Source organism: Cebus imitator, unplaced genomic scaffold (assembly GCF_001604975.1).
Source record: "Cebus imitator isolate Cc_AM_T3 unplaced genomic scaffold, Cebus_imitator-1.0 Scaffold285, whole genome shotgun sequence".
NCBI lineage: Eukaryota > Metazoa > Chordata > Mammalia > Primates > Cebidae > Cebus > Cebus imitator.
In genome coordinates, this window is record NW_016107600.1 from 395,241 (window position 1) to 420,776 (window position 25,536).

Consider the following 25,536-nt stretch of genomic DNA (forward strand, 5'->3'; position numbering starts at 1 on the left):
CCAGCTCAGGCATTCTCACGCCGTAAGATCCTAAAGGAGTCACTTCGCCTCTCTGAGCCTCAATCTTCATCTGGAAGTGAAGGCTTGGAGTCCTTGCTTCTGAGTCCTTTCCAGCAGTGACCTTCTGGACAGCTCTCCTATGGCCAACTGACACTTCAGCAGAGCTTCTTGGTGCAGGGTAGACGCCAGGATGACAAGAACCCTCATGGCTGGTGGCCGGGCGCGGTGGCTCACGCCTGTAATCCCAGCACTTTGGGAGGCCAAGGCGGGCAGATCATGAGGTCAGGAGATTGAGACCATCCTGGCTAACTCAGCAAAACCCCATCTCTACTAAAATACAAAAAATTAGCTGGGCATGTGGTGTCCGCCTGTAGTCCCAGCCACTCGGGTGGCTTAGGCAGGGAATCGCTTGAACCTGGGAGGTGGAGATTGCAGTGAGCCAAGATCTCTGTCTCAAAAAAAATAAAAAATAAAAAATCAAAGAATTATCATGGCTGGTGCACATCCCTTCAGGCCCCGAGTATATGCACAGTGCTTAGGTGCAGAGATTTTTTTTTAGGTGCAGGAATGGGGGCCTCTGCAGGAAATGCTGGATTCAAGGAAGCTAACAGGTTTTTCTTGCTACTGAACTTCTTAGAAATTCTAATATGTGCTCCAAAAAGGAAAGATGTGATGGACATGGAACCTTTTATTACAGAGTGTCTCAATGGAATGGTGTTCCTGGGTCAGACTTTGAAATAGGCTGCTCTGGGGAAACCCTCCAGCCCTGGCACTTTCCCCAGAGCACCTTGACGGGGGAAAAACTTTGACGATGTCAGCTGGAATGAGAACCAACAGCAAGGGAAGAAACCTTCTGTCCCCAAGGCCCTCTTAGTTCCCCCACATGAGAGACGGCAGGGAGGAGATAGATGTCAGCATGACCCATCCTTCCCCACTAAGGACAGTGAGGGTACACAGCCTCCGGGAGCAGGCCTCTCCCTCCACACAGTGCTCAGAGAATAATGAACAACCGGATCCGCACCATGGATGGAGGAGAGGAGCTGCCTGTGTTTCAGAGGCAGAGTTCTCCAGTTGCAGAGGCAGAGGCAGGGAGCCCAGGGAGGTGACCAGGGAGCTCAGTGCCCTGAGGAGAAGGACATGGAGCGAATACTCAGAGGCCAGGAGTGAAACACAGTGCACTTTATTGGCTACAGACCAGAGGGGTGGAGGGGACTGTGGCCTATATACATTAGAGCTGTAGTGAGCATCCCACCCAGGGAGGGGACCCCGGGGCAGCAGAAGGTGGCGGCCTAGGCCACACCTGGACAATCACAGGCACAGGCTGGAGCCAGAGAGGGGAGCCTGAAATTCTTGTGGCTGGGCTTGGCCAGGGATCTGGAAGTAGGAACAGGAGGCCACCAGCCTTCCAGCGCAGAGCCGCGTTCTTGGGGAGCAGGGGGTGGCGCTGGGGGTGTTGCTGATATGGGAGCATGGGGAGCGGAGGAGAGACGCTGGGGTGGCTGCGATGCGCGCTCTTTATCTGGAGTAGCGCTGGGAGGACTGGGAGAGCTTGATGCTGCCGCTCCGGTTGCTGGCCGAGCTGAAGCCCCCGCCACTGACTCCATAGCGGGCCCCGGAGCCAGAGCCAAAGCCGCTGCCACCGCTGAAACCGCTGCTGCTGCTGCTGCCGCCGCCGAATCCGAATCCACCGCCGATCCCACCGCCGCCTCCCCGGCCAAAGCCACTGCCTGCGCCGGCGCCGAAGCCACCGCCCAAGCCTCCGCCGTAGCCGCCCCCGTAGCCCCCTCCTGAGGCGGACGTCGCGCTGCCGCTGCTGACCACGGCTATCGGGGAGAGGACAGGACCAGGACAGCGATCAGCTCCGGCCACCAGGCCCGGGACTATCCAGAGCTGATCACGGCAGCTTTGCACAGGATGGTCGTCATGAGACGTTCCAAGGCCACAAGCTACTCACTCCCCTGCCTTTAAGCCGTTATGAATTAGCCGGAGATCCCTCCCACAGTCCAGTCTTGATGACCCCCTTGGAGGGGATCTGGCCTCTGAATTTCTCCTCCCATTAAGGGGCCCCTATTGGATATTCCACATTGCCCTTCTAAGCCTATTAAAAGTGCCCTGAACCCAGAACAATTACAAAAGCCAATCACTTCCCTCTCCTCTCCCAGGAAACCCCTCCAACTTCCATAAAAATATGTTTAAATTAGTTGCTACTACTCTGGATCAGTGCAGATGTTTCAGAACTAAATCTCATTTTTCTAGCTACTTTCAGTACTTACAGATGCTGACAGCACTCGGACACTCTCCAGACATCCTGTTTGAGAAAGCAAGAGAACGTCGGCCCCGTCACAAAGCACATCACCAACAGGTCCACGGACCAAGGGCATGAACAGCAGACAGAGCTGAGCAGAGAAGCCTGGCAGATCCGTGAGCTTTCTCCACCCCTCTCTGGACCATTGCAAGGAGAGCCTGTAGGCACTGGTTGCATACACGCTTCGGCTGCCTGGGAGGGAGTGGGCTGGTAGAGGCAAATGCTTCCCCGCAAGGCCTCTCTTTATATAGCAGAGCTCCATATGCGGTTACTTGGTCACTTATCTGGCCCTCGGCATGTGATTTGAGCCAGGGGGTGTGGGAAGACGGGACTGGGGGTTCACCTGCACTCCTCGCCCTCCAGCAGCTTGCGGTAGGTGGCGATCTCCACATCCAGGGCCAGCTTGACGTTCATCAGCTCCTGGTAGTCACGCAGCAGCCGGGCCAGGTCGTCCTTCGCCTGCTGTAGGGCAGCCTGCAGCTCTTGGAGCTTGGCATTGGCATCCTTGAGGGCCATCTCCCCACGCTGCTCGGCTTCTGCAATGGCCGTCTGCAGGTTGGCATTCTGGGGCAAGGGAGGTAAGAAGGATGAGCTCAGTAAGAGGGCCCCAGGCCCTTCCTGACATGCAATGGATAATCCTATCCCATCTTAAAGTCAGGGAACATTCCTCCTCCCCTAGTGCTTCCATCTGGTCTCCATGTGTGGAGATAGTGCCCTGTGAATCACCCAGCCTGAGATAACCTCCAGACGTCTATTCCAGGGGAGGAGTCCTGAGACCCTAGCCCCCGCCCCTCGGCAGTCATCCCAGGCGCCAGCATCCATGATCATCCCACCTGCTTCTTGACATTCTCAATCTCTGCCCGCAGCCTCTGGATCATTCTGTTGAGCTCTATGATCTCGCTCTTGGTATTTCTTAGGTCATCCCCATGCCTGCCAGCCGTGGTCTGCAGCTCCCCCAACTAGAGAAAAGAAAGGAAGATGGGGTATTCCTGCAGCTTTGCTTGACTTGTTTCTATACCTCCAACATCACCCACCAAACCTTGAGAAGCTCAGTAAGCATTTGCTAAAATGATAATTGGGTTTCAGCAGGGACACCCCCCAGGCAGAGGAAAGAGAACCTCTGGGTCGTTGTGGTAGATTTCCTACCCTGTAGTTCCTGAGCAAGCTGGAGTCAGTTCCACATAGCAGGTGACCACCTCCCCCAGGGGCAAGACTTTCTGCAACTGAACCACCATTAGAAGGATGTCTTCAGAGGGTAGAACCAAAAGGCATTCACCCAGTGACCACTGTGAACTCATTCCCCAGCTGTCCAATAGGCCACAACCTCTCTGAAGCCTCCAGTGGATCCTCTAAGAGGTGCCTAGCACCCACCTTGGTCTGGTACAGGGCCTCTGCTTCGGCCTTGCTTCTCTGAGCGATATCCTCATACTGTGCACGAACTTCAGCAATGATGCTGTCCAGGTCCAGGGAGCGGTTATTGTCCATGGACAGCACCACAGATGTGTCATTGACGTGGCTCTGCATCTGAGACAGCTCCTGTTAACACAGAGGGAGCTTGTTCACTTTTGGGGTCTCTGTAACAAGCATACAGAGCCCCAAAGAGATTCCTGATTAACAGTCTCATTCACTGACTCCTTGCTCCAAATGTGTATGGACTGCACACTGTCTCCAGCCACTCAGAGAACCCCATGTCTGCAGCCCATCCTGTGGAAGTTCTCATTCCAAGAGTTCTCATCTCCAGGCTCATCCTACATCGTTGTCTGGGGCCTAGATACCAAAATGCACCAACCTCAAATCTGGAAACATCTCACTCTCCCTCTGTCCCCTCTTAGTAGGTAACATCCTCACAGCATTGTAGAGGGTCCTCAGGAAGTCAATCTCATCTAGCAGGGCATCCACTTTGGCCTGAAGCTCCACTTTGTTCATATAGGCAGTGTCCACATCCTGAGAAAAGAAGAGCATAAAGGTCTTATTCCCCAAGGAACAAAAAACAAACCATAGCTGCAGCAAGAAAGAGCAGAGGGGACTGCTGCAGTGACAGTCTCTGTCTAAGACCAATCTCCACTTAAATGGGCAATTTGTGTCTCATTAGGATGGTCTAAGTTCAATCCTACTAAACAACTAAAAGCTGATGGGATCTTTTAGGGACTTTCCAGGCTAAGGTGCACCTGACTTCTGTTTATTGCTCCAAAGGCCTGAACTTGGCAGCTCTGTGGCAGTGGAGTGAGGAGATTCCCCCAACCCAGCCAGAAACCTGCAGCTGCAAGACTCAGAAACCTCACACACAACGCTTACCTTCTTCAGAGTCACAAATTCATTCTCAGCAGCTGTACGTTTATTGATTTCATCCTCATATCTGTGTGAGTGAAAAAAAAAACAGCTGAGTTTGGTTTTGAGGTCACCATAAACACCACTGATCCCTGGAACTCTGAAAGCTCATCTCTTCCAACTCTCCATCCCTGTCCCGCCCCCTCAGATGAGCACATCCTCTTTACTATCTTCCTGTTATTTTGGGGGAACAACCATGTCAATTCGCCCAGGCAAACTGTCTGGTTTTAGCACAAACTATCTGGTTTTAGCTAAAAGTTGTACATCCTAGGAAACCCTCAGTTCCAGGCAAACCTCTGGGATGGTTGATCACTGTGCCCTGAGTTGTCCCAGAATCTTTCAGATGCCAGAACCAGGATTCCCCAACGTGGCTCATGAGGAAATCCTTCCCCGACTCTAAACGCTTCCTTTTTTTTTTTAACACAGTCTTGCTCTGTAGCCCAGGCTGGAGTGCAATGGTGCAATCTTGGTTCACTGCAACCTCCATCTCCTGGGTTCAAGCAATTCTCTAGCCTCAGCCACCTGAGTATCTAGGATTACAAGTGTGTGCCACCTCACCCAGCTAATTTTTGTACTTTTAGTAGAGATGGGGTTTCACCATGTTGGCCAGGCTGGTCTCAAAGTCCTGACCTCAAATGATCTGCCTGCCTCAGTCTCCCAAAGTGCTGGGATTACAGGCATGAGCCACTGGGCCTAGCCTAAACTCTTGCCACAGTTTTATTTGCAAAGAACTAAATTGGAGAAGGAAGGTGAGGGGGAACTGAATGAACCAAGCTGTCCTCCATGAAGGCAAGGAGAGGGAAATGGGCCAGGTGACACCACTGTTCGGCAGTCAGGGGGCATGCAGAAAGGGCCGACAGGTGACACCACTGCCCGGCAGTCATACATGCAGAAAGGACCGACAGGTGACACCACTGCCCGGCAGTCATACATGCAGAAAGGGCCGAGACTCTGAGACAGGGTGGGCCGCAGCATCTTCCCACTCCTGCCGTCACTCACTTCTTCTTGAAGTCCTCCACCAGGTCCTGCATGTTCCTCAGCTCAGAGTCCAGGCGGCTTCTCTCCCCGAGGATGTTGTCCAAGTAGCTCCGCAGGTAGTTGATGTGATTCTCAAAAAGAGGCTCAAGGTTGTTGGTGCCTGAGATGGAACTTGTGCCCTGCTGCTGGAGCAGGTTCCACTTGGTCTCCAGGACCTTGTTCTGTTGCTCCAGGAACCGCACCTGCAATAGTTGCAGGAAGCAACGTCAGGCAACACTTGTAGCAGAGGAGCAGGGGGGCCTTCCTCCAGGCAGGGCTAGGTGTCTATCTCCCTGCGCCCCCAGCACAAAGACCTAGAAAGGATGCAAAGATAGGCTCCTACTGGAGTCAGAGAGATTATGGTCAGACGGGTGATCAGTCAGCAGCATGGTTTGGAAAGTTATCGAAGGGAAACTGGAAGTAGTCCCTGCCTGAAAGCAAGAGAATTATAAGATTGACCCCTTGGTGTCCCTGAGGACTTCATGACCCTACCTCAACTTCCAAAACTACAGTACACTCTGCAAAAATGTACATAAATCTCAGCAGCACCATTTCCACCCATGACTCTACTGACCTGCTAGCCCTTCAGAAACTGAGGTGGTGCTGGCTGACACAGCATAGTTGGCATGACAACACCTCTCTTGAGCCTGGCGGAGAGGCAGCCCCATGAGAGCTGTTGCTCTGGAGAAGCTCACCGAGCACTCTTCTCTTCCTGACTGGGCTGAGTAGGGGTGCAAAGTCATTCATGTCTCCGCAGTCCCTTGGGACTAAGGTTCTACTTATGCTCCTAATCCCATCTCCAGGGCATTAGTCTCCTCTGCCTGGCACAGCAACATGTAGGGGAAAGGGCTTCCTGGAAAGCCTCAGAGGACAACCCGTATTTGAAAAGTCTCCCATTCTTTGTGGACCCTTCCCTGACGGTGGCCATGACCCTTGCCTTGGGCTGCCTGCCCTGCCAGCCTGGGCCTCAGTGAAGCAATGACTGGAGACTTCGGCAGAGGCTCCAACAAACAGGATATGTGGTGCTCAGGTCCAAATAGGGGACCGTTTTCTTTCCACACCTCCCCTCACTTGACCATGTGGAGAAACTCTGCAGCCCTGACTGTCTTCTTAGACCCTAGAGTTCCAACCTAACTCCTCACCCTCCAGTCTGGCCCATCCAAGACACATTTAAACACTGTGTCCCAGGGATCTAATTCAAAGTCCCTAGCCCAGGAAGGGATGGCCAGCCAGAGCGTCATTACCTTGTCGATGAAGGAGGCAAATTTGTTGTTGAGGGTCTTGATCTGCTCCCGCTCCTGGGCCTTTACTTGCCCAATCTGGGGGTCGATCTCCACATTGAGGGGCTGCAGGAGGCTCTGGTTGATAGTCACTTCCTGAATTCCCCCAGGAAAGCCACCAGGGCCAAAGCCACCAGGACCCCCAAAGCTGCCAGGCCCACCAAAGCCACCAGGGCCACCAAAGCCACCAGCCCCTCCAAAGCCACCAGCCCCTCCAAAGCCACTAGCCCCTCCAAAGCCACCAGCTGCACCAAAGCCACTTCCCATTCCTCTGCCACCACCAAAGCCACCACCAAAACTACTTCCATAGCCACCCCCAAAGCCACCTCCATAGCCACCCCCAAAGCCATAGCTGCTACGCCCTCCACCAAAGCCACCAGCCCGGGAGCCACCAGCTGCCACGCTAATGGAGATGCTCTTGTTGCCACCCAGGTTGTAGAGGCTGCGACTGCCAAAGCCACCTGCTCCACTTCGAAAGCCACAGGCCCCTCCGCCAGCTCCCCCAGCCCAGGCCACACTGCTCATCCTGCTGCTGCCGGAGACCACAGCAGAGCGGCCGGAGAAACCCTGGCTTCCGCCGCCGGATATCTTGCTGGCTTGTCTGCTCATGGTGAGGAGGTTGGCAAAGAGAAGAGTGTAAGTTAAGCAGGGACACTGAGAGTGAGAGGAAGAGGGAAGGGAACTGAAGACCTGCGCAAAATAAATCCCTTTATATACCTTTGAGGAGGTTGTTGGGCTCAAACGAAGGAGAGATAATTAATCCCAAATATTCATGGGTTGGGTTTGCCTCCAAGGCAGTAAGTTTGTTCCAGGCTACCAAACACACCTTGAAAATAATCTGAAATGGTAAAAGTGCTAAGGTGGCAGGCTTCCCTGGCAAGGGGGTGGTGCCTGGCATCGCCCCATGCTTGGGCATGGCCTTCTCCTAGCTTTGTCCAACAGGACCCAGGAGGCACGCTCACCTGCATCAGGTGCTCAGGAGCCATCCCTCTGCCTGTTAGCTGCCCCGGGTCCTGCAGAGCTCTGCGTAGTTCTGGAAAGAATGAAGTGGAGGGGGAATGGGAAGGTTCTGCTTCTCTGAGTGGTGGAGACGGTGGAACCCACTCGCAGCTCTGGGACAGGATCTTAATGGGATAAGTTTTGCAGGTCTCTCCATGATTACTGAGTACACAGTGTGTGCCCGGCTCTGTGCTGGGCTTAGGGATGAAGTGCTGACCTCTCCTTCTCCCTTCCTGGAAACGAGGACCAGAACTATCACAAATCTACCTCCTACGTTCTCCCTGTACTCCAAGCTTTAGTTCAGGAGGTAGTGACTTTTTGGTTTATGACTGTCTTCAGAGAAAAGCCAAGTTAACACCTATGCGTGTTGACCAGACACCGGCAAAATCCAACATGCCTAATGTTTGTTTCTCTTGAAAACTTCCCAGAGAAACTGTACACTAATTATACATCTCGGGGTTTCTCTATGGCTTCCTTTCTTGCTCCCCACATTTTGGCATTTCTCTGCTTTTAGCTTAAGGCCTAGGGAACAAGAAACTCAAACGTCAATTCAACAGCAAATTCAGCAAATATTTACAGACTGCCGAATATGTGCCAGGCCCTGTACAAAACCCCAGAGACCCAGTCAAGGACAAGACACACAGAGCCCTGTGGGACCGTTCTCTGGTTGAAAGATGTGCTCCTGAGAGTCACCCACAGACACCCCCTAACCCCTGCCAATCCCCGGAAGGCCAGATCTGGCAGAGCTGGCAGCACTGTGGAACATGTCTGACTCCGAAAGCCTGAAACTGCCAGTCTGGGATTGTTCAGAGGCTTACGATGGGGCTTAGTTTGTCCAAGAAGAAAACCATCCTGTGCACTCTGGAGCCAGGCGCGTTAGCTGCTTATCTCTCCAGGGCAGGCCTTTTTTTGTTCTGTCTGCTGTACCTTGGGCCCTTTCAAGGGTGAGGTCTGTATGGCCCTGGCGGGAACCTACTTAGAATTGCAGGAAAGGACAGAGACTTCTTCAACACCCACTGGACAGGGCTGGGAGTAGCCCATGTGCAAAGGAAGTAAAATTTTCTTCAGTGGCCTAGTTCTTCCATTTTATCCTTATCTCTCCTCTGTGTTACCTGCCAGGCTGTCCAGCATCCTGGCTCCTCCCCAGGATAAAACCAAAAGCTCTCCAGGAGTTTCCAGTCTTGTTAATATACTGGGTCCCCGGACCAAAGCACAGTGCTTCGCCAATAGGAAGTGCTCGTAAAGTTTGGTTTGTTGAAAAAATGAATGAGTGAATGAGTCCTTAAATCAATTATTAATGAATTAACGGTTAAGCCCTTATACTGGATTACAACCAGATAAAGCTGGTTGAAAGCTAGTTCAACTCCCATTGCATGAACTAGCACAAGCTCACTGAGATTATTTCAATGTGAGGAATCCAGACTTCTCAAATTTGGTGTTCAGATTTAGAAAAATGTGCATGCAAAATGAGTGTCACCTCCTCAAGGAAAAAAATGCAGAACCACAGAATCAAGAACCACTCAATGAAGAATCAATAAATCAATCACAGAATCAAGTTGAGGTTGACTGGACATTTGAGGTCACATAGTCTGCCCCATTCATTGCTGGATCCCCTCTCCAGCATCTCTGACTTACATCCCTGATCTTCTGCAAGTTCTGCCCATGGACTCTGAAGTTAGCCCAGGTCCAGAGGGCGGCCACACAAGCTTCCCTCCTCTTTGCTGCCTCAGAGACAATGAACCAAACCCAGGACTAGACCAGATCCTCCCCATGACTAAGCATGACCAAAGCTGTTTAAATTCTCTACATTTCAGCATCAGTAACCATAAAGATGATCAATCATCTCTGACCCTCTAGATGTCGCAGGAACGTAGCTAGATGAGTGAAATCTCTGCCAACGTTTTAAGAAACGTATCACAAGGCCAAAGGTGGTGGCTCACACCTGTAATCCCAGCACTTTGGGAGATTCAGGTGGGCAGATTGCTTGAGCCCAGGAGTTTCAGATCAGCCTGGGCAACATGGCAAAACACCATCCCTACAAAAGAAAATACAAAGATTAGCCGGGTGTGGTGGCATGTGCCTAGGGGAGGTCAAGCCTGGGAGGTCAAGGCTGCAGTGAGCTACAATTGCACCATTGCACTCCAGCCTAGATGACAGAATGAGACCGTGTCTCAACAAAAACAAAAAACAGAGAAAGAAGGAAACATATCCCAAAAATTAGGCCATATTTTTAAAATAATATTTAAGAGAGCAGGATGGAAGACCTGCCTTTAAACCAGACAGAAGTGAGGCTGCTGTTTGGTCAGGTAAGGGGCCTAGAGTCTAGAATGATGGGTCTCTAAGAATTTTTAAACCAGTAGTGATTCAGGGTAATTAGGGCCTTCATCAAGGGGAGATCTCAGTCATTGCCAGAGCCCACTGATTCTGAACAATGCTTGTCATTCCTCTAGAATGGATGATCTTGGAGAAGAATCTTTGAGAAGCAATGTCACAACCACTGCTGTCATCAGCTAGTCCTGGGTCTGGGACATCCCCAACAGATGGTGCAAGGAAGGGAAAAAGGGCATAATCTGTACTTATTCTAGGGGTCGGGGTAGCAGAGAAGGCATGGTGTGGCCTTTGAGAGGACAGGGAGCAAAGTGAAGATTGGGGAATACATTTGTGGGACTAGAATGTCAATTCTGATCAGAGTGGTGAGTGAAGGAAGCGGTGGAAGGGGAGGAGATAATCAGTGAGTTGAAATTCTTCTTGGTTGGGCCCAGCCCTCTAAACTTGGAGGAACTGATAAACATTTTGAGAAAACAGTTAGTTTACAGTCACCCCAACACCCGAATTATCTGAAGTTTATTAACTTAGCACCCTAAGTGCTTTCTCCCTGCAGAGAAGAGTGAGTCACTGGATTGTAATGTGTGAAATCAGAGACTCATAGGGCGCTATGGCCAGCAGGCTCTCCAGTCCACTCTTCTACCTCGAGGCAGAATCCACTTGGCTGCTCTACTCTTCAAGATCCCCATGGAAGGCGATTCATCAAATCTCCTGACTTGCCCAGGCCAGCAAGACCACACCCTGACCCAAGGAAGGTCTTCATGGATCTAGCTTTCAGACCTTCCGCTCCATTTCACAGGAGGCTGACTCTTTTACAGGATCTGTGAAGTTGCGGTCAGCAGGAGCCCCAGTCACCTGTCTGTCATGGCATGGCACCCAGACCTCTCTGGGTGTGAAGGTCCCTTTTAACACACACACAAAATTACATTGACCTTCACACATGTCAGAGCTTATACTTCCACTATCCTTTGAGAACATACATTTTTACTACGAATATAGCAACACTTTTACATAAAATTGTGGTTCATGATCATATACATTTTAAAGTGTCAATACATATATGTAAAAAGACACACTATTCCCTCAGTCGAGAGACAGCTACTTCCATATGCATTGCCAGAACCCTTGCAGTCCTGATGCAACATTAACTCTAACTGGGGCCCCTCAGCCTCAGGTCTCAAGCTCCTGCCCCTTCCACAACTGGACACCTGTCCTAGCTGAGATTCCCCAATGAACACTGTTACCACCTGTCTTCCCTGTCGTTGTGTTCATCGGCCTCTGGCCCTGGCAGGCCTTCAGCAGAGGGGAACTGAATTGAGATGAATTTGCTCTTGTCTGGCCTTCCAGAGTAAAGCACACAAACTTCCCTGGCTTCTGTATCACAACCCTTCCAATATTAAAAATGCGGTGGAAGTCACAGACACCCACCTCCCGATTAGATAGACCCAGTTGTTTCTCCCAGTCCTCAGTACACGTGGTTTCCAGGACTCTTCCATTAATATGTTAATGGGCCTCTTAGAACTGCAGTGCCTTGCTAAGATACCAGAACTAATAGGAAGCCCGTTCCTGTCTGTGACTGGGGACACTGTGCTTCCTTCAGTGCAAGCTGAGATTTTGTCCCCCTCTTTTGCTCTTGACTTGCATCAGTCCTGCCTGGGAAGGAGGAATGGTAAGGCGTGGGTTTTTTCGTTGTGTTGTGTTGTGCTGTGTTTTTGAGAGGAAAGAGGGTGTCTCACTCTGTTGCCCAGGCTGGAGTGCAGTGGCACAATCAGCTCACTGCAACCTCAACCTCCCAGGCTCAAGCCATCCCCCCACCTCAGCCTCCCAAGTAGCTGGGACACAGGCATGCACCACCATGCCCAGATAATTTTTTTTATTTCTGGCCTTGAACTCCTAGGCTCAAGCAAGCCTCCCGCTTCAGCCTCCCAAAGTGCTGCAATTGTAGGCATGAGGCACCATGCCGGCCAGCTTCCTAGTTTTAAATAACTCACTTACTCCTCCTGCTGTAAGAATAGACTTGAAGGGACAGCGTTCACAAAGCACTTACAGAGAAAATAAACATAACAGTGAAAATGGAAAAAAAAAATTTGCTCTGAATAAGGCTCTATTTACATAAGATTCCTCTGCATGATAAGAGCTGTCCATTTATATTTGTGCTGAATTATGTCTGGCTGGCAGGCCTGCTCAAACCAGAGGCTTGTACACAGCAGAAATCACAACCTTGTTCTCACCGAAAAATTCCCAAAAGATCTTAGGAAGTTATTAAACAGTTGTCTTGAAACAAAAGATAAAAGCGGAGGTGAAAAAAAGCATTAAGTGGTCCTCTAACCTGGGAAAGAGGAATTTGAGAGAAAAATTACATTTATTTCTCAATGTAATGATTTGAAAAGCATGGATCTGTCTCCACTGAGGAATTTGAGGGGATCCAGTTGGACATAAAGCAAGGGGTACAATCAGGGTAGAAAATAAGGGGACTAGGGGATACTGTAAGTAACCTAAGGGGATTTTAAACAGCAATTCATAGCCCCTAGCATATGAAAGGTGCTCAACAAATACCAAAGGAAAGGAATGGATGTCAGTGTTTGAGGTGAGAGACCATTCTGCCAAGAGACAAAGGAATGACAGCCAACCTCTTCTTCCTGGAAACACACCCTCATAGGAAACAAGAGTGGAAAAGGAGGCGGAGCCATGGCAAGGCTTAGTGTTGCAGCTGCGTGGCAGGGGAGGGAAGTACAAAGTGGTGGTTCCCAGACCGGAATTCAAAGCACATCATGGGCCTCTAGGCCACACCCTGAGAGCAGGTGGCCCAGAGCTACCTCCTCATCTGTTTCTGAGCTTAATCTCTCAGACACGCCTTGTTCTGAGCTTGTCTAGTCTTGGAACATGAAGCCCAAACCCCAAACAAATTGGACAATGGGCCATCCTGTATCCTCCACAGCCTGGCCTCCACCTTTCTCTCTAGTGTCCTCTCCCACCACTCCCTGTCCTGTCTTGAGTGACGCTAAGTTGCTTTTGCTTTAGTACTGCACTGAGCCCCACTTCCCTGCCTTTACTCTCCAATTCTTGCTGCCGAGAGCACGCTGCTCCCCTGAAACCCTCTCTCAAGCTCCAGGTCCACATCCCTTTTACATGGCTGGCTTCACAGGTGTCATTTCCTCCAGGAAGCCTTCCTTGAATCCCTGGCAAAAGCAAATGCTTCTCCCTTAAGCTTCCAGAGCCTCAATGCTTGCATACACCATTCCTTTTAACATTTTCCTGAAAGTATGGAAAATGTGTACTTAATGTGTCTCTGTTCCCCACACTCATGCACTATATTTGTATTAAACTATGCCCTTCTCAGGGGTGAGAACCACACTGCAATAAGCTTTAAATCCTCACGTCCTCACACAGAGCCTGACACAGTGTAGGTGCTCAACAAGGCTTGTCCAGCTGAAGCACCTGCCCCGATGTGCTCTTGGGTGGTGGATTCACAGGAGAAGGACCTCCCAGTCCAATAGGGGAAATGCTGCAGCTTCACAGGACACTGCACAGAAAAAGGAGTGTGACCAAAATCCAGTCTGAGGAGGCCTCAGGGAGACAGAACAGCAGGGCATTCCAAAGAGGTGGAGCCACTCATAGAAGACTTCTAGAAAAAAGGACTCCTCTGAGGGATCAGAGTCCTTGCCTCTATAAGGAGAGCACCTGCCTCTGTTTCCAGCATCTAGGGCCTGCTTCTGCCTCAAGACCCCACTCCAGTATCACCTCCTACATAAAGCCTCCTGTGATTGCCAACCCCCCACTCTAGACTAGAAGGAATTTTACTCTCCTGTGGACTGTCATGTCCTTCATTTGTGACTTCCAAAGGCATTCATCTGTCTATCTGTTAACCAAGTTATTTATGTACATATTTTTATCTAGACATTATCGTCTGTATCGAAAGCTCCTTGAAAACAAAGTCTAATTCTTATTTGTATAATGGGTCCCCATTGCCCAGCACAAACTAGGCACTCAGTAAACACTGTTCAATTAACACTTGTTAAACAGCTACTATATGGCAAGCACAGTGGCCCTGGAACATCAAGATGAATAAAATCCTGGTCCTTGTCCACAAAAAATTTAGACTAGTGATTTGTTGAGGAAATGAGCGGATGGGTGAATGGATGGATGGATGAATGAATGGGTGGATGGATGGGTGAATGGATGGATGGATGGATGGATGGATGGATGGGTGGATGGATGGATAGATGGATGGATGGGTGAATGGATGGATGGATGGATGGATGAATGGATGGATGGATGGGTGGATGGATGAATGGATGGATAGATGGATGGGTGAATGGATGGATGGATGGATGGATGGATGGATGGATGGATGGGAGAATGGATGGATAGATGGATGGATGGGTGAATGGATGGATGGATGAATGAGCGAATGGGTGGATTAGGGATTTGCCAGCCTGCAGTTGGGCCCTTCAGATGTGAAAAGGGATTTCCATATACTTAGGGGGGAAGCATTTAAAAGAAAAGGGAGAGCACAGGGCCTCCAACGGGTTAGGTAAATGCAAACTATGTCTCCCTGTTCCCTGAGCACTAGGAGCTGGCCAGAATCCAATTTGAAGGATCAGGGAGAGATGTGGTGCCTATTATCTCAGCAGTATATTTACCCCAAATAATCCCCTTTGACTAACCAGCCAGCTTCAAACATGTAAATCAAGGTCAGGTTCCACTCCCCTGGACTATTCTAGAAACAGAGGCCAACATGAAGGTTTTTCCTCCTTTATGTAAAATAGGAGACTTTTTATATAAATAAGAAACACCGACACACTCACATAGCCATGTGCCTGTGAGTACAAACACATTTATTCTAAGATGCACATACCCACATGTAATCTATGGCCTGACCTTGCAGTGTAAATCACTGAGTTCAACCAAAGAGACACAGAAACGTGGAGTGCCACTCAGGCTGGCTGCTCCCACACTTCCCTTGCTCAGGGGGCATGGGAAATGCTTTAACCTGCCCCTTGCATCTCAGTGGGCCCCATCCTGCAACCTCCTGGTGGGTGAACCTGAGAAACTCCACCCCTACTTTCAACCCTTAACTCCTCCTCCCCACCCCAGAAACTCAAAAAAAAAGATCCCATCAGCATTTTGCCAGGGAAGGAGAGCAGTCCTGGGAAGAAGTCAAAGCCGCCAAATGTGGCTGCAGAGACTTCCTGTTCAGACATATGGGGCTCAATGAGCCCTAAGACCATGGGACACTAGGGCCGAACAGGTGAAGGATAGAGCCCAGGCTGCTCCTGGAAAAGTCCTCTGCTCAGAAAGCACAAGCCCCTGAGATTAACCCTTTGCTGCTCTGTCTCGGCTTTCCCAAAGGGAGAGTAACCCTGAGCTACCTTGGATCTGCACGAGGGCCCCATGGGTAGGGACTGGTCCTGAGCAAACTATATGCCTTTCTGCCTGCACACCATGAGGCCCCGTGAGCACAGGGCTGGAGAAACTGGAGTCTGAATGAACTCTGTGGTAGTCAAGGGTGGGAGGCGCAGTTGGGTGGCCAAGACAGAGAGTGCATTCTGCATCTGCAGCAAACAGATTTGCGCCAGACTGCAGAGCAGGACCTAGGAAGTCTTTGGAAAAGGAGAGACTGTGCCGCTCCAGGTACTTGGAATTGGTCCAGTATAGAAAAAGGATGTTATCAAAGGCTCTGCCCAGACCCCCACCTCTGACTGTCCCGTCCCTGCTTCTGTAATCAAACAGCTCCCTCCACTGCTGCTCCAGAAGACCTGCTCCACCTCTGCCATTCTCTGCCACTCAGGGATAGCACCACAGACATAACCCCAGGCACCGCTGAGGAGCTGGTGAAGTGAGCAGCTTGTGAAAGCTCCAGGAGAATGACACGCATGCACGCCTCCTTCCCGCAACCTTGGAACAGTTTCCTGAAAGTCTTGTTGGTCCAGTGAGGTTTAGCCCCATGCATGGAATTTCATGAAAACAGGGAGGCCTGGCTAGACACAGAGGATAAGCACTCTCATTAGGTCCATAACTTCTTGCTCTATATTCAGCAGAAACCCCTGGCCTGCCTCTCTCATACCTGTCAAATGCCACCCCCCACCCACCCTGCAGACTTAGGTTCAGTCCAGGATCAGCATTGAAACAGTGCTGCCCCGGGGTGCCCTACAATCAACAGTGTGTTTATAAGTGCTGGCTGCCTCTTGAATCTGTACAACCACCCTGTAGGCAGCCTTCAGCCTCTATACACTGTACTTCTCCCCCAAAAATTCGAGCAACTTAGAAGTAGAGACCTGAAAAATTAGTAGATGACCCCGAGCTGTGTGGACAGATCCTTCAGACCCTCAAGCATCCACCTTCACCTAAATCATCTGGTTATACAGGATTCTAGAGACCTCTCCCCAGGGAACAAAGACCATTGCTCAGAATGAATGACAAAAGCATTTTATTGAAGATTCACCTGCAGATGATAAGAGGGAATGAGAGGAGAGAACGGGACACTGAGTGGTTCTTGTCCTAAGTTTGTAGGGCCAGTTACTGCCAGGTGATGGAGAAGTGGTTTGGTTCTGATGTAGATGGATAATCCAGGATCTGCTGGGAGACGGTGTTGGGCTGGGAAGGGACATACGTGACCCCAGTAATTCTGGAGATGACACTCTTGGTCATTTTCTTCTCTGTCCGTGGGAAGTGAGGGGTCAGCTGACATCCCTCCCATTCCAGGTAGGTCACCAGGCCCAAATCAAGAAGAAGCTACCAAACTCCAAGAGGCAGAATCCCCGTCCCAGCACAGATCACCCTGGGGCAGAGAGAGCCCATGGGATAGTGGAGGGGACACTAGTAAGACGAGCCCCAGAGAGGGAGGATGGAGGCGAAGTGAAGGAAGCATAGACACCAGTGCTGGGCCCAGCTGGGCTCAGGGGGCTGCAGGGACCGCGTCTCCTCTATCGGGAGGATCTCTTGTTCAGGGTGGTGGTAGAGATGATCTTGCTGCTGGAGCTGCCAGAGACACTGCCACCAAACCCAAAGCCACTTCCGGAGCCTGAGCCAAAGCCACTACTCAGGCCGAACCCGGAGCCACTTCCAAATCCTCCACCGATGCCTCCAGTGCTGGTGCTACTGCTGACCACAGCTGCAGGGGAGATGCAAAGGACACAGTTATTCCAACAACAGTGCCAGCAGCCCGGGGTCTCAGCCAAGATCTGGGTGAAGGAACAACTACAGCAGGTGCAGAAGGTACTTACAGATGCTCACAGCACTCGGGCATTCTCCAGACATTCTGTGGGGGAAAGAAAAGACGGTGAGCCTCAGGGAGTGCAGAACTTCATTCAGTTAGCAGGCCTCACTTGCCTCTCTTATCTTTGAGCAGCCTCTGAGTTTGAGGGCGCAGTGTGAGCCTGTGATCCCAGCTGTCCTGGTTTGTAATGCACCAGCACAGCACTGATGCATGCAGCCCAGCAGAAGCACAAACTCATGGCCCTGGACCTCTCCACCCCTCATGTTCACACCCTGCCTACACCCTCACCTGCACTCCTCGCTCTCCAGCAGCTTGCGGTAGGTGGCAATCTCAATGTCCAGGGCCAGCTTCACACTCATGAGCTCCTGGTACTCACGCAGCATCCGTGCCAGCTCCTCCTTGGCCTGCTGCAGGGCAGCCTCCAGCTCTATACGCTTGCTGTGGGCATCTTTAAGGGCATTCTCACCACGCTGCTCTGCATCAGCCACGGATGTCTGCAGAGTCTGGCACTATTGACAAGGGCATTAGATAGGCAGTCAGCAGTTCCCTGCTTTCAAAGCCTCTACACCTGTCCCCTCCCCTGGGCCATCTTTTCTTGGGTTAGGACTAGGACGTCAAGATTCTATGTGTTCTGCCCACTTTCCCTGACACTTACACGTGTCATTCACTCCAGCCATAGCCCACAAATGCCTCCACCAGACTGATTAAATAAAGATTGCCAATAACCAATGAAGAAGAGCCAAGAAACCTATAGACAGGAGCGTTTTGGTGGGCCAACTATGATATTGGTGAAAAGGTCTGGGTGTGGCTTGCACAAAGAGCTATGAATTCCCTGCAACAAGCTCGGGGTCTTCTGGCCCGATGCTTTATCTGCTTGTCCACTCTGGAGATGCCTGCCTAAGGCCCCTGGCCTTGTGCTCCATCTGGAAGGGAGTGACACCCACCTGCTTCTTGATGTTCTCGATCTCTGCCCGCAGCCTCTGGATCACCCTGTTGAGCTCTGCGATTTCACTCTTGGTGTTCTTCAGGTTGTCACCATGTTGGTCAACTGAGACCTGGAGCTGCTGGACCTAATACCCAAGGAGACACAGAGAACTGGGGGTCAGAGGCATTTGGGTAGGGTCCATTCTCAAGTGAACTCAGTGAGAATTGCCACAGGTGGCAAGAATAACACCAAATGTCAAGTAATTTCTAATCAGACCAGGACCAATGATTCCTAGGAGAGTCTGTTCATACCTGACTTCTGTTAGGCTTGAGCTAAAAACTACCTGTTCACAGACATCAAAAGCAGAGCCCAGAGCCAGCCCCATCTCCTGAGAGATCCACACCACCCACCTTGGTCTGGTACAGGGCCTCAGCCTCAGCCTTGCTCCTCTGGGCGATCTCCTCGTACTGGGCGCGGACCTCGGCAATGATGCTGTCCAGGTCCAGGTTGCGGTTGTTGTCCATGGAGAGGACCACGGACGTGTCACTGACATGGGTCTGCATCTGAGACAGCTCCTGCAGGGCAAATGTCTCACATCAGCCCCCCAGGAAAGCCTTCACTGACCTGACAGAGGCTCAGACAGGAGCAGAGATGGCATTCCCAATGTGTAGGAAGGGGAGACATGGGTAAAGTTCTAAGCAGAAATCAAGTGGATATGACAGCTCAGGATGGAAGAGCAATGATTCTAGTCTTTACTGGTCCCCAGGAACCGTAAGCCACTCTGTCGAATGCAGCGAGTGCTGGTGTGTTTCGTCAAACGGAATGGAATGGATCCATTTCACCAGAAAAATGCTAGACAGCAATGAATTCTATTGCAAGCACTCTTTAGATCTAATCAGCCCTTCTGAGACCACATCTGGTTCTAAGAATCTCCCTGTTGAATTTCCCACTTTAAACCTTTCTATGCACAACCTTGATGAGAACCCGCTACCCTAAAATGAGGGAGCTGGAGTCCTCTCAAAGAAGTGTAAATCCCAACTGGCAGCCTCACAGATGGGGGATTCCCTTTTCCTGAATGAAAGGGAGGATGGACCCTCACCGCATCGTAGAGGACCTTCAGGAAGTTGATCTCGTCATTAAGACTGTCCACCTTAGCCTCCAACTCCACCTTGTTCATGTAGGCAGCATCCACATCCTGCAGAGGAGGAAGGAGGATAAGAGATGAGGAGCAGGAATGGCAGTGAGGGAACAGGTGCTAACTGACACCCATGGGTGTTCTCAACAGCATTTAGGAAAGACTACCCAGCAGCATGTGAGCTGGTGGAGACCAGCTATTTTACATATTCTGCCCCTAAAGCCCCCTGAAGACACGGAAGTTAATTATCCAAATAGGCTTTTCTAGCAGTATGGAGGTTTCTCAAAAAACTAAAAATAGAACTACCATTGGATCCAGCAATCCCACTGCTGGAATTCCACTTAAAGGAAAAGAAATCATTGTAACAAAAAGATACCTGCACTCGTGTTTATCACAGCACAATTCACAACGGCAAAGATATGGAATCAACCTGAGTGTCCATCAGCGGACCATTGGATAAAGAAAATGTGGTACATATACACAATAGAATACTATTCAGCCATAAAAAGAGAATGAAATCATGTCTTTTGCAGCAATGTGGATGGAACCAGAGGCCATTATCTTAAGTGAAATAACTCAGGCACAGAAAGACAAATACCACGTGTCCTTGCTTATAAGTGGGAGCTAAATTATGTGTACACATGGACATGGCGCATGGAGTGATCCACCATGGACACCTGAAGGAGACAGGGAGGGGGAATAATGAGAAATTGCTTATTGGATACAATGTATGTTATTCCAGCAATGGATAAAAGCCCTGACTTCACCACAACACAAACTATCCATGTAACAAAATTACGCTTGTACCCACAAATTTGTAAAAATAAACAAAAATTGGCTTTCCATCCAACTTGAATTCCTTAGGACCTGGCTTGGTGACCCGCTTTCTTTGACTGTATAGATCTGGATAGTTCCAAGTGCAGCGGAGATGAGGCAGAGACAGACCAAACCCATGACTTCAGCCAAAGACCACTCCCCAAGGGAAGGCAACTCCCTACCATCCTTCATCTCTTACCTTCTTGAGGACCACAAAGTCATTCTCAGCTGCTGTGCGTTTGTGGATCTCCTCTTCATACCTAGGGGTGGGCACAGGGAGAAAAAGGCAAAAGCCCACCGTGAGCCGGTGGCTCTCAGATCTCTGCTGCTTATTTCAAACATGTCCAAACAAATTTGGAAATATCCAGGCAAATAGTTACATTTCCCATGTTCATACAGATCTTTATTTAACCTACATTCATGGAATATAGGAAGTACCAGTTTAGGCCAGGGTTTATTCAGAGACATGAAAACCAAACTTTAAAGAGACTGTTTTCCGGAGAAAACCCAGCAATGATGTAGTTGATTTAATGTCCGTGGAAGGGCTGTCCTTTTGGCCGTTTGGCAGATTAAATTCTTAGCAGTGTCATCAGCACACTCCATTTCCCTTTGTCTGGTGAATGAGTGAATTGAGAGAGAGGGTTGGTCCTATCCCATAGTGAGTTTAATGAGAGTTACTGTGTATTCAGTGTTCACTCTGTGGCCTGAAATATGCCACATGCTTTCTCTATTTCACTTCATCTCATTTAATTCTCACAACCCATAAAGTAGGAATAGGATTCCCATTTCAGAGATGAATAAAACTGAAGCTCAGAGAGGTTCAGCAACTTACCCAAGGTCACACAGCTAGTAAGTGAAGAATCAGTATGCAAACCAGCTCTATCTGTCTCTACAGCCTGTATTCTTCTGACCATACTATACTGCTTTTCATCTGTTTGGTTTCTGATCTTGCTTATATATGGCAAACCCAAATCCCTGAATCTATCATTAAATTTCTGTTTGGAACAACTTGTGATTACTAGACCTCACCCTATGAAAATATGACTTATGTGGATATAAGAAAACAGACTAGAGGCCCTTCCTAGACCCCCTGGGATGTCTTCAGAGCCTGAGAGATTCTAAGCCACTGGGGAGAGCCCCAGAAGCCTGGGGCAAGGCTGGGCACATGTGTCCGATGGTGTCCTCTCCTTCCTCCCCACGTACTTGGTCTTGAAGTCCTCCACGCTGTCCTGCATGGTCTTCAGCTCAGACTGCAGGCGCCCTTTGTCATTGACCAAGGTATCTAGCTGCTTCCTCAGGACACTGAGGTAGGTCTCAAAGAGGGGCTCAAGGTTTTTGCTGGAGGTGGTGGTCGTCTGCTGCTGGAGCAGGTTCCATTTGGTCTCCAGGACCTTATTCTGTTGCTCTAAGAACCGCACCTGTGTTGAAAAAGGACCCAGCCAACTGATGAGGGCCTGAAGTGTAGCAGGAGGGCCAGCCAAGGGTACCACCAAGCCAATCAATCCGAGGCAACCACACGGCCCAAGAACCGCCCAAGTAGGGCCACCATGTTGCATCTCCAGGGCACCATTCACTCGGGTCAACATGATGGCCCCACTCTCAAGCCCATAACGCCAGAGGAGCCACATGGGTTGTGGAGAACAGAGCACAGCCAGAGCAGCAAGGCCTCACAGTGCAGCAAGAACAACTTCCTAACCACAGGCATCCAAAGCCCCAGAGAAGAACAGTAAACTTTTACGAAATAACAAAATAAAATTAGGAGACACCACACTCTGGAGGCTCTTGCATTAAAGTGACCCTGACCCAAGGCAAATGAAAGATAAAGTCACTAAAGACTTTTTAAATAAGTTTATTTATCGATGGACTTGGTATGTCCCTATGAACCTGTACACAACTGAGTATAGCTATTTAAAACCAGCACCGTATACACAGTGGGAGTCTCACCTAAACTCCATTCTGCAAAAGACTCCCCTGAACTTTCCCTCCCTCTATGAAAAAAATCTAGCCAGACAAATTAAGATAGCAGCTTAGCATGACATTTCCACTTTATGAGCCTCAGAATTAAAAGGAAAGCAGGTAAGGGAGACTGATCCCATTTTGAACCCAAAAGGTAAACCGAGGCAAGATGAGACAAAGATGCATCGAAGACCCCTGAGTTTTTGCTGTCATATCTGTATGTCCTACAGTCACAGTAAAACCTCTTTAAGCCATTAGGGGTTTATTCAAACTAACGAGAAGAGCAAATATGCCCCTCGATCTACTCCAAGATTGTTCATTCTTGCCCCTTACATTGAAGCTACCTGAGACTTTAACGCCTGGTGAGCCAGGGCAAGCTGGGCCCAAGGGCGGCACTCATCACCCAGTCATCAATCTTTGGATGACTCGATTCTCTGGGGCATCACGGCTCCCTATCATCCATCATGCATGACTGTAACTGAGCTTAACGAACTTGAACTTCTAGACCTTGCATAAAAAAGGAAGTTGGGCTACAAAAGAAAAGAGACCTGCCTCCTCCTCTCTTTGAACAGACCCAGCATTGCCCAGAGTCAAGCGAATGAAAAAGGTAAATTTCCAAGGCCCTGGTGAGACCTAGACTCTGACACTGGAGCTAGTCCCTTTTTCATTTGCAAAATCAGCTTGGTTTTCTTCTGTTCCAAGAACAGAAGTGGCAATTGTTAAACAATTAATGGAGCTAACTGCAATATATTCAAAACCAAAATTGAGAAAAAGCAGGGAAATAATGAACCCACTTTATAGCTGGGATGACTAGAGCCAGAAAAGCCAGATGATTTGTCCAGTATCCCACAGCATGTCTAGCGAATTTCAGACATTTAACTGCCTTGAGCGTCTCATCTTCCCACCAGCCATGGGACAAAAAAGGAAGGCTCGGAGTCATGATTCCCCTTCAACAGCTGAAGAATTGGGGCCCGGAGAACTTTAGTGGTCTTCCCAGCACCTGTGGCAGGCTCAGGTCTGAGACACCAGGACTCAGGACCCCTCTCTTCTTTTTTTTTTTTTTTTTTTTTTTTTTTGAGACGGAGATTCACTCTTGTTACCCAGGCTGGAGTGCAATGGCGCGATCTCGGCTCACCGCAACCTCCGCCTCCTGGGTTCAGGCAATTCTCCTGCCTCAGCCTCCTGAGTAGCTGGGATTACAGGCACGCACCACCATGCCCAGCTAATTTTTTGTAGTTTTAGTAGAGACGGGGTTTCACCGTGTTGACCAGGATGGTCTCGATCTCTTGACCTCGTGATCCACCCACCTCGGCCTCCCAAAGTGCTGGGATTACAGGCGTGAGCCACCACGCCCGGCAGGACCCCTCTCTTCTAACTGCCCGTCTCCGGCCGAGGACACAGCTCACCTTGTCGATGAAGGAGGCAAACTTGTTGTTGAGGGTCTTGATCTGTTCACGCTCCTCCGTGCGGACTTTCTGGATCTCAGGGTCAATCTCCACATGGAGTGGGGTCAGCAGGCTCTGATTGATGGTGACCTCCTGAATTCCCCCAGCAGGGCAGACGGGGAAGCCAGGGCCACCCTTACCACTGAAGGAGCCCCCAAATCCACCGCCAAAGCCAGCAGCACCGAAACCAGCTCCAAGGCCACCAGCACCAAAGCCACCAGTGCCGAAGCCACCAGCACCCCCGAAGCAGGCGCCTTGTCGTGACCCAGCCACACTCATGGAGATGCTCTTGTTCCCCCCAAGGTTGTAGAGGCTCCTGCTCCCAAAGCCCCCCGAAGAGCATCGGCCGGCACCTCCAGACACAGAGGCTGAGCTGAAGGCACGTCTCTTGACGCCGCCTACAACGGCCGAGCCACAGCTGAAGCCCCGGGACCCGCCTCGGACACACTGCTGTCTGGCAATCATGGTTGCAGAGAAGAGAGTGAGCTGGGAGCTGTCAGAGAAGCGAGAGGGCCCAGGCTGGTGAATGTTGGAGCCCTCAGCCTGGGTCCCTTTTATCTGCTGGAGCAGCAGGGCTTGGTTGCAGGGGCATAAAGGGAAAAATCTGAAACATCTTTGGGCTTGGCCCTTGGCACAGGCCCATCCTTCCCGCACCTGTTGAGCATGTCACTAAACACACCTACAGAAGTCATCTGGAGGGCACAGGTTACTGGATCCCATCACAATCCCCTCTGGGAGAACCTGAACCGATGCCCCAGGGCCTCCTAATCAGAATCCTCTGGCTGGGCCCAGCCCTCCAGGCCCCCACCCACTGCACCTCCATCTCACCAGCCTCACAGCACCTCCCTCCTCCAGAAAAGACACCCCATCACCCATCCTCTCACCCCACAGAATGTGGAATTAGAAGGCCTGAGTTTGAGCGCACAGCCTGCCACCTCCTAGCCCTGCAAACCTGAGCAAGTCACCCTCTGAGGCCCAGTTGCTTTACCTGTAAATTGAAAGTAATACAAATATTTGCCTTACCACTTCTCAGGTTAGAGTGAGCTAGTGATTGATGGAGTGCTCTGTGAACTGTCAAGAGCCACATGTATATTTGTTATTCTTAGCTTCTTAGCATTCTTATTCCTCCACATGTACTTAGCCCCATAAGAAGGGGAAATGTTCTGTATTCGAGCCTTAGCCTTCCAAACCTGGATCCAGACTCACTTCAACTTGGCCAACAGCTGCTGAGAACCCACCAGGCATGGAGCTAGGTACTAAGGAGGCAGAGATGCAGGGAGGCAAAACCCTCCCCTAAGAAAACCCTGACTGCCTTTCTCAGCCCTGGGTCCGCGTGCTGCCTCGCAGGCCTCCCTTCAGTCTGTGCTTGCACGATTTCGACGGCGTTCTCCAGCGGGGGCCTGGCGGCGTGCGCTCTGCTGCTCCATTTGCTGCCCAGTTGTTTGCTGGGCACGTTCTGTTTTTCTATAATGGTGCAGCATTCAGGGCAGGAGTTCCTAACTTTTTTGGTGCTGGGGATCCCTTTGGCAGAATGATGAAACTTATGGATCCCTTCTCAGAGCAATGTTTTTAAATGCAAAATCCTAGTTTTCAGCCATAAGTTAAATTCTTCCCAGCTGAATGTAACAGATCTGTGTTCAAACCCCACCTATTGCTGCTAACTCGCTGTGCAACCTCGGGCGGGCCATCTAACCACTCTGAACCCATCCGATAGGGTTTGGCTCTGTGTCCCTGCCCAAATCTCAACTTGAATTGTACTCCCATAATTCCCACATGCTGGGGGCAG

The 25,536-nt window shown here is 50.3% G+C and overlaps 2 protein-coding genes across 2 annotated transcripts; both read right to left on the reverse strand.

Annotated features, from left to right (window-relative positions):
• Nucleotides 1-1,164: 1,164 nt before the first annotated feature.
• Nucleotides 1,165-7,613, reverse strand: KRT3 (keratin 3). The gene is made up of 9 exons (XM_017501736.2): nucleotides 6,895-7,613; nucleotides 5,633-5,853; nucleotides 4,601-4,661; nucleotides 4,154-4,249; nucleotides 3,677-3,841; nucleotides 3,139-3,264; nucleotides 2,649-2,869; nucleotides 2,274-2,308; nucleotides 1,165-1,823 (listed from the first exon to the last, which is right to left on the reverse strand). The coding sequence occupies exons 1-9, from the start codon at nucleotides 7,537-7,539 to the stop codon at nucleotides 1,516-1,518; spliced, it is 1,878 nt and encodes a 625-aa protein (XP_017357225.1). The 5' UTR covers nucleotides 7,540-7,613; the 3' UTR covers nucleotides 1,165-1,515.
• Nucleotides 7,614-16,667: 9,054 nt separating this feature from the next.
• On the reverse strand, nucleotides 16,668-24,708 carry KRT4 (keratin 4). The gene is made up of 9 exons (XM_017501741.1): nucleotides 23,712-24,708; nucleotides 21,553-21,767; nucleotides 20,549-20,609; nucleotides 19,498-19,593; nucleotides 18,809-18,973; nucleotides 18,418-18,543; nucleotides 17,762-17,982; nucleotides 17,481-17,515; nucleotides 16,668-17,368 (listed from the first exon to the last, which is right to left on the reverse strand). Exons 1-9 carry the CDS (start codon nucleotides 24,213-24,215, stop codon nucleotides 17,181-17,183), a joined length of 1,611 nt encoding a protein of 536 aa, XP_017357230.1. The 5' UTR covers nucleotides 24,216-24,708; the 3' UTR covers nucleotides 16,668-17,180.
• Between the last annotated feature and the right edge of the window lie 828 nt (nucleotides 24,709-25,536).